This window comes from Nilaparvata lugens, chromosome 2, assembly GCF_014356525.2.
Source record: "Nilaparvata lugens isolate BPH chromosome 2, ASM1435652v1, whole genome shotgun sequence".
In the NCBI taxonomy this organism is placed as follows: domain Eukaryota; kingdom Metazoa; phylum Arthropoda; class Insecta; order Hemiptera; family Delphacidae; genus Nilaparvata; species Nilaparvata lugens.
In genome coordinates this window covers 16,944,176-16,953,641 of record NC_052505.1, presented here as the reverse complement: position 1 = coordinate 16,953,641, position 9,466 = coordinate 16,944,176, and the positions used below count along the sequence as shown (strand labels likewise).

Genomic DNA, 9,466 nt, shown 5'->3' with positions numbered 1-9,466 from the left:
AAAAATAGTTGCTGGATTTTTTTATATTAATGGGGGTGGGGTGCGTCCATGAGCCTGGGGGGAATGTCTACTATCATCACTTTCTAGGTCTGTGAATACGTATTTTTCCTTCTTTAGTAAGTCATGACTGCTCGGGGGGTTCGTCCAGTTTAGCCATCTCCAGTTCTAGCGATAATTTAATTTCTTATAACATAAGCTTAGCCTCTAAACGCTCTTATTGCATTCTGTTCAGGTCGACACACGTTCAAAATAGTTTGATTTGTTTTTTCGGATTTATTTCTATTTTTACGTTCAAAATAGTTTTGATTTGATTTTTCGGATTGATTTCTACGAGTATTGCCGATTTGACGCCTAGTGAGATCGAAACCAACCTTGCGTATGACTCGTGAATGAGTTATCTCATATTGACTTAACAATGTCTCACTGTAGCACAGTTTTTGATGAGATTACGCAAAATACAATACTGTCCAGAGCACGTAGCTCAGAAGTCGCCATTGACGTCAGTTCATAATCGTTCAGCCCCCTTGAATGAGTAGTCACCGAGCCAAATAAGATTACTTGCTTCTTGCTTCCCAGAGATCTGGGTCACAAGTGTATTTGGAGCGCCTATTCTATCAAAAGGGTCTAAAAATGTCACAAAATGCAATTTATTTTGTGACGCGTATCGGCGCAATCCCATCTCAATAATCCGGCTCAGAATGCGGTTCTACGACCGGATGCGGCCTTACAAGCAACGTAACATCATAAATAGGGTACATAAGTTTCTATGCAGGATTTAAAGTAGTTTTCTGTTGAGTCATCATCATTTCCCTCAATTGTAACTATTCTTTGCAAACTCTTATTTCCGTTGAAGCCTTGAATAAAAGAGATTTAAAATTTGTCATACGAATCCTATGAAGAGTCTATTTCTGAAATGAATCTCCCTGAATTTTAACTATTCTTTGCAATCTCTTATTTCCGTTATAGCCTTGAATTACTGATACTTTAATTTTGACATACAAATCCTATGGAGAGTTTTTGAAACGTACCAGAGCTATGGAACACCGAATGCACACGGTGCATGGAAAATGGAATTAGAAAGTTAGATAAGTGAAGAATTGTTATGCGATGTACTAATCAAATTCAAAGCGGAATCCCATTTCCACAAATGATAACTGTCTTCTTGAATCGGACTTGTTTTCCTATTATTGGAATTGATGTCTGAATAAGAGAAGTATACCATAAGTAAAGAAATTATTAAGCCCCACCATAGATCTAATCTGTTTACTTAATCTATGGCCCTATTTGAAATGTAATAGTAAAATTTGAAATTAAATCCCATTTCCACAAAACTTAACAACTGTCTTCTTCGAATTGCCCTTGCTTCCCTATAATTTGGAATAGAGACTATAATTGATGTCTGAAATGATTCATCCTTATTATCTCTCTTTCAGGACATGACTCTCAGCAAAAATATATAAGAAATAAGAGACATTTTTCCGGAGTGGAGGTTGCCAGAAAAACTCAATATCTGACGATAAATCACTTGTTTAGGTGCGTACAGATTTACGCGCCTTGAACATGAGCAATTCACTTTTAATCAGCTGATGCCAAGCTTTTTATAACTGTATTTTACCGTTTCTGTAAAAATACAGATATAATCAGCTGATTAAAAGTGAATTGCTCATGTTCGCGGCGCGTATATCTGTACAGAGATCAAATCTTAACCTATTGTCTCATGAGAATTTCCTTTACATAGGAGGGTTGAACGCCTACCATAGTAAGAAACTGGCATATAAACACCTAGATTTCAAGATAAGAAATTCTACATTTTTTGAAGTACCTAGTATGAATTCAGATAACAAATCAATATCAATAAAGATAATTAAGGAGTAATGACACCATATGCTTTGAAACATGTATGTAACTTATTAATAAATTCGTGATATTTTTAGACAGTATTCTAGTGTTTGATTATTAGGGTAGAAATGTTTCCCACGCAGTTCTCACATATGATCTGAATGCAAATCATAATCGTACAGCACAATGATCCAATGATTATTTATCTAATCTTATGTTCTATGTTACATATCTTAATGAAATTATGAAACACATTGTGGAATAGTGAGTTTGACACAGGAACTAAGTGATGAGCTTTGCGTGCAGTGAAAGTAGAGGACCACGCCCTTAGCGCTTACCCCTTTATGCCCTTATGCCCCTTAGCCCTTATGCCCTTATGCCCCCGATCACACTCTCAGTTAGTGCTTTCCGCAAACATGGGCAACAACGTGGTCACGTTCACTGAAGAACAGCTTGAGGATTACCAGGTAAATATTTGTTATCAATTTTTCCTCTAGAATTTATTTATTCCAAGTTTTAGCATCTATGAAACTAAACCGTTTTTAGAAACATATTAGCTAAGGTTGAACGGTTCAGCTGAACCGTATGTAATTTTAGAAAGATTTCAACGAATTTGAAAATGAGAATGAAAATATTCACTATATTTTATATGGAGACTATATTCTATATTCTATACTAGCAGACTTAATCAAAAACTCTTTCAAATATTCTTTGAAACTCGTCTGTCGATCTAGGTCCTGCATCCACTGAAGCTGGATCAGTATCAGACCCCGTATCCAGTTCAGTAAAAGATGTTCTTCCCAACAGTTCTAATGGGACTTTTCTCACTTACCCGACCGAGGAAGTATGAATGATTCCATTAGAGCTAATGGGAAGAATATTTTCACTGAACTGGACACAGTCTCTGATACTGATAATGTGGAAATCTAGTTTTAATTTGTTTTTAATCTTTTTAATCTAAGCCTCAATATTATTAGCTCTTTCGGCCATGAACGACCGTGCAACCTAACATAAATTTGACTTATTATTCATCGTACTTTATTTTTATATCTCTTACACCTATATTCACTGATAATATTTTCCTTATTGGTTCAAGAATTTTTTGTAATTCTTAAAATACGCTGTGAAATAAATATAATATCAGAAGTAGCAAATCACAGTGTAAGTTGAGAGGAGCTATTGGAGACAGTGATGGAAAAAGCATGAATCAACAAGCAGTTTGTGAATTCAAAATAGAATAATTCTGGAAAACAGAGCTTCACCTCAAATGGTTACTCTAGTAGATTTCTCACTTTATCAGTTTCCACTATTATCACTTTTGAGAGTTCATTATGTGTTGAGAGAAAGAGTTTAATTGCCATTATTACACATTGATTTTTCAGGACTGTACCTTTTTCACCAGGAAAGAAATATTAAGGTAAGGGATAGTCTCATTTATAAAGATAATAATGTAAGGTAATGATTATTATTTTATCATGATGAAGGAGCTAGTGGATAACTGTTAAGTTTTTGGGAGACTGAAACACAGATTACATTTTACATAGCTCATCATTTCATTTTGTACAGTGAGTTTTGATTGGAGCTAAGCTATTATAGAAATGAGCTAGCTACTAATGTAGTTACTGCATTACGTAGAGTTTATTTTCTGAACTCTGCACTGGAACTTTAATAAATTATGTTTCCAAAAACTCTACATTACTCCAAACTGAAAAGATATATGTTTGATAAGTTATTGAAAAGTGTGCAGTTCATATGATATAAATTAAAGTAACAATAATTATACAAAACTCCTTTGAAGAAAGCACAGTGCTGGAATGAATTCTAGGAATTAGATTCCGGCTCGAAATCGGGTTTTCAAGTCCGAGGCCGTAGGCCGAGGACTAGAAAAGATTGAGATCCGGAAAACATTTTTGCCCGTGGTGCGAACGCTATTTTTCGCCACACACAAAAATAAACAATATATATATATATATATATATATATATATATATATATATATATATATATATATATATATATATGAGAATAGTTGTTTACTAATCACTTCCAAAAGCAGAAGTGGAAGGTGATAGCTCTAGCAAATCTGAGGTAATCTGAATATCAGGAAATTGTCCAAGTATTTTTATTTTTTATTCTGATTTGTCTAAATAACCTAAAAGATGATGTTCAATTATGTGGGAAGTTGAGTTTATAAATTTTTATTCTTCCAAATGACAATAAGATGATATTATAAATGTTTTAATTATTGAATAATGAAAACAAATAATGAAAAGTTCTTTGATCAGCTGTTTTTTGATCGCCTTTCTTAGTTCCATGTTAGCGGCTGGAAAGGGTACTCTTTCCGGCCTAGGCCGGAAAGAAACCTGTTCTGACGTCAGACGAGAGTCGTCTGCAAACAATGTCTTTCAGATCTACGTAGGGACTGGAAAAAAGCTGCTTTCTGTGCAGTGTGGCGAAATAGTTTATTTTTTGAAAGCCATCGTTAGGTGACAGACACTGAAGGATCTCGTCACTCTTTGCTGCAATGAAATACAAATTCGTCATCCTATCTCCCTATGTCAAATCCAAACATGGAAAAATGTTAAATATAATAACATTGGAAGGTAGGACGTATTCCAGCGCAGCGTAGCTTATTGTGAACAGACCTTAGGCTTATTATACAATGCCAGTTTTCAGTTTCTATGTGTCTATTCCAGTTTAAGTACGGTAATGCATTGCGACAAATTCCGAAACATTCCATTTTCCATATGAATAAAAACGATATAAAACCTTGTAGTACCCTTTATTATTAAAAACTTTTAATATTTCAAGGACTATTAATTTTTTTTCTACATTTCAACTTGAAAATGACCCAAGTTATTATGGTCGAAACTAGTCATTGAAATACTTAAAAATCTGGTGTGACGCACTCACACAACTTTCCTTGCCGTTATGAAAATTGATCACCTGACGCTAGTGTACACGCGCATCTCAAGTCTACTATTCAAATATCTGCCAGCTGGTGACAGGACAATAACGCTGGAGACACACGAAGTCTGTTATCTCTTCATAGTGAATGATTTAATAGAATCAACAATAATTTGCAATTGAATAATCACATTTTCTCGAATTTAAAGCTTATTTTCAATTTTAGGTGAAAATGTTACTGAACATTAATTGTAGAGATTTTCATGCTCAATCTACTCCACTTGTTTTTTTTTGTTTCAATTGTATCTGAAGCCTGATAATTGGGAATTCATCTGCATTGATGGGGCGGAGCTCCTGAAATTTTTACAGATATAGGACTTGTTGCAGTTGATAGAGCTTATCAATGACTATTTCAGGTATGAATTTGATCAAAATCGTTGCAGCCGTTTTAGAGAAAATCGCGAAAAACCCTGTTTTTGACAACATTTTCGCCATTTCAGCCGCCATATTGGATTGCATTTGATCGAAATTGTTCGTGTCGGATCCTTATAGTGTAAGGACCTTACGTTCCAAATTTCAAGTCATTCCGTTAACTGGGAGATGAGATATCGTGTACACAGACGCACATACACTCGTACACACACACACACACACACACACACACACACACACACACACACACACAACACACACACACACACACACACACACACACACACACACACACACACACACACACACACACACACACACACACACACACACACATACAGACCAATGCCCAAAAGCCACTTTTTCGGACTCAGGGAACATTGAAACGTATAGAAATTTATAAATTGGGGTACCTTAATTTTTTTAGGAAAGCAATACTTTCCTTACCAATGGTAATAGGGCAAGGAAAGTAAAAGGTTTTCAATAATAAAGGGTACTACAAGTTTTTATATTGTTTTTATTAATTTGTACAGAAGTAGACCATATAAGTGAAGTGTTTCCATTTTACATGTAAGTTACATTCTTATCGAACTCTATGTTAAAGAATGTAAAGATGAATTCCAGGAGGTGAAAATTTAACATTGATTTGTGATTCCATAACCAGAGTTCAGAAGAGGTTCCGAGAGGTGAGTCCTGATGTGGTACCGAAAAGCATGATTGGGAATGAGGCTTCAACTGTAGCTGTTCCTCTCGAATTGATGGAGAAGCTTCCTGAACTGAAAGTAAGTAAGATAACATTGATAATTAAAATACTGTACCATATAATGATTAATGTTATAATAATTAAATCGTGTTGTGTTACATTACACAGCTTGTTGACTATGTGGATGACAAATTTGTTCTACTAGAAATCTTGCTAAAACAAGCTTTTGTGTTTGAGTAAAAATTAGAGATTTGAAGAAACAAATCCTCAGTTTCAGAGAGATTGATTCTTTTTATTGATTCATACAATAAGTAAGTTACATCATCAAAAGATACCTCTAAATATCGCTGAAAGACCTCAAATAGTACTCTATTCAAATAAATAACTGATTATACTCGTGATGCCCAACAAACACCTTAGTCCGTACAAAATTACTTCTGACTTCTGAGGAATATGCGGCGCAGAGAAGAGGGGATCAGCCAATTTCAGTGATTATAGAATGAATAAATGAATTTAATTCCTCCTCAAATTACATAACATATAATTAGAAATTGAATAGTATTTTGGAAATTTTACCGATCACGTTTCCAGTAGTGTGATCAGATAGACGAAAAAATTAACAAGGAGAAGAATTAATTATAGAGTTATAGGTAGAATTCGTCGGTTAGAGTCAGTAGTCTGACTGCTTTCAAACAGGTAACTTCGCATGTGTAGCATGAGCACATGAACAGTCACTGCAAGTGGGAGAATGCTGGCCGGTTCAGAACGGAACTATAGCGCCTCTGTATCACTCCCGCTGTATGTCTTCTCTGCTGTGCATGTCCCTCCCAAGTCAAAAGTTATTAGTACGGACTATAGTAAAATTTGAGTAATTAGATAACAGCGTGACCAATGTCCAAACTACTTCTCATTAAAAATAATTCACTTATATGTATTCATAATATGTACATCATAATCTACTACATTTAACTGCTACTCAAACTCAGTTTTCGTTTTGATGTTATTGGGCCTATAATATAGAAACATTACCTTAATAATGTTATAGTTCTAGACGCTATCTAACGTTTCAGGAGAACCCGTTCAGGAAGCGAATCTGCGAAGTTTTCTCAAGAGACGGTAAAGGTAACTTAACATTTGAAGACTTCCTTGATCTGCTGTCAGTCTTCAGTGAACAGGCACCAAGAGATATAAAAGTCTTTTATGCATTCAAAATTTACGGTGAGTTATCAAAGAATACGATTACGATTCGTAAAGCTGAGTAAAATTATGATTTTGTGGAAGATCATTAATGAATGAGACAGGGGCGAATAAAAGGGTGGCCCAGACCCAAGTATAGTACATAGCAATCTATACACTTTCTATATAGACTATTCTTGGCCCAGATCCCCCCCACCCTCCGGGATAATGAATATAAAGGAAAATCAGTACAGTAATTACAGAGAAAAGTACAGTAATCTGATTTTTTGACTGCCTGACGTTAATGTAAAAAGGGCATTCAGCGCAAATTACCCTCTGGATATGAGGAGCAAAACAGATATTGAGTATCATGGGGTGTTACTTGAAATCACTTAACCCAACATTAACCTTCCCCCCCTACAAAATAAAATATATATTCTATATACGCCACTGGAATGGAAAATCCAATTCAATCTATTCACTTTCAATCGATCTATCTTTTCACTTGCAATAATTATGCACAATCGAAGACTAATTAAAGAGACTTTAAATGTTGTCAAAAATCCACTTTATTTTAATAGAAATTCACAGTAGCATGCTTTCGTGTGTTCCTTAACATCAATATTCACTCTACAAATTTAAAGACTAATTATTGTAAGATGATTGGTTTAACTCGATAATTTGTTGTTTGAATAGAATGAACGACCATTTTTCAATGATCTGTACCATCAATTAGCAAACTGTATTTTTTCAGATTTTGATGGGGATCAGTACATTGGCGCAAATGATCTTGAGAGAGCAATACGCCTTCTCACTCACAACGAACTCACAGTCGAGGAAATGGCTCAGGTCTGTGAGAAAGCTATCGAAGAAGCCGATGTGGATGGTGATGGTAAATTGTCTTACATGGAATTCGAACATGTAATTCTTCGTGCTCCTGACTTTTTCTCCACATTCCACATAAGAATCTGAGAGATTCGTGCACAATACAATCATAACCAAATCAAAATCAATTGCAGTTGAAGATGATCGTGGATACGGTTCTAAATTTCTAATGTACCTAAATTTGCATAATCAGGCCACATACAGAAAATGAAGAAATTAGAGCAATACTACAATATTGCAATACTGTACATAGACCAATGATTCCACGTTGAACAAGTAGAAAGTCAATTTCATAAGAAGCTTGCAACTCTGTGAAACAAGCTTAAAACTCAGAAAATGAAGAATAAGAGACACACTATCGTCACTGGATTTAGGAAACCTCGTATGTGTTTTGATTTCATTTTTTTCAGGAGAGCAAAAAACAACTTCAGATTGCTGATATTTCTTTGAAAAATTATCAAAAAAACTTTTTTTTATATAATATAACCTTTAATGTTCCATATTATTATCCTATAAATATTCAGTCCATTGCAATGATTTTTAAAATTTTAATAATTAAAAAATGATTAAATTGTCATATAGGAGGAATTCCACTGGTGATAAAAGTCACATACGAGACTTTCCATAGCCATGGTCAATGTTAATTTTATTGCATGGCAACAATCAAGCAATTGAACATGTGTGATGATTCTAATCAATACAGGGTTATTGTATTATCAAAATCTGGGGCCTGTTTCATGAAGATTTAGGTTTCCTGTAATACAGGAAAAAGGCGGACACACACTAGATGTATAAATGTTTTTACATACCACTTGTGAATTTTTATGAAACTGACCCCTGGTATCACATAATAATTAACTATTTTCCAAATGTGCAATTAGTTTATCTACATTTTACAATGTTACTGTGCTTTGTATAAGAATATAATAACTATGAGAAAATAATTCAAACATGATAAATGAGAACCTCATAGAATGATAATTATTTATTTTCCCTGCTTAGATCATGATAGAATAAAAATAAAGAATACCATCGATCAGATTTTAATTCTATGCATATTAAATTAATGTAGTCATAGAGACGAGTAAACTAGTAGTGCTATTATTATTACTTGTAAGTTTCAAAACTTTCAAATTTTTCTCACTCTATATTTTTTAAAAAATTATAACATTTCTTCTAGACCAAGACCAACATTCTTTGTGTAAAGTGCTGCAGAAGTAAATAGCCTTTTTTGGACCATTATTCATCGAAATTCAGGAAAAATAGTACAATCTGAGTTTAGTTTGTCTATCCTTGTTATAATATTTATTATCATGATTTGTGTATAATATAAATGAATAAACGAATTATATCCATAGATTATTAATAATGTCAAATCAAATCAATGTTACAACTAAAGAATATTACAGTTTCCAACCACACTTTGAAGATCAATTGTATCAAAATGAGACAGCCAGTTTCTCCCATAAAGGTAACACATATTATGATAGTTGTGTTCCAAGCTTTGTGGTTCATTATGGTGCA

The 9,466-nt window shown here is 34.1% G+C and overlaps 1 protein-coding gene across 1 annotated transcript; it reads left to right on the top strand.

Annotated features, from left to right (window-relative positions):
* The first annotated feature begins 2,096 nt into the window (after window positions 1-2,096).
* LOC111048408 (calcium and integrin-binding family member 2) lies at window positions 2,097-9,095 on the top strand. Its single transcript, XM_022334279.2, has 5 exons — window positions 2,097-2,306; window positions 3,222-3,256; window positions 5,843-5,960; window positions 6,952-7,099; window positions 7,812-9,095. The coding sequence occupies exons 1-5, from the start codon at window positions 2,184-2,186 to the stop codon at window positions 8,027-8,029; spliced, it is 642 nt and encodes a 213-aa protein (XP_022189971.2). The 5' UTR covers window positions 2,097-2,183; the 3' UTR covers window positions 8,030-9,095.
* Window positions 9,096-9,466: the final 371 nt, after the last annotated feature.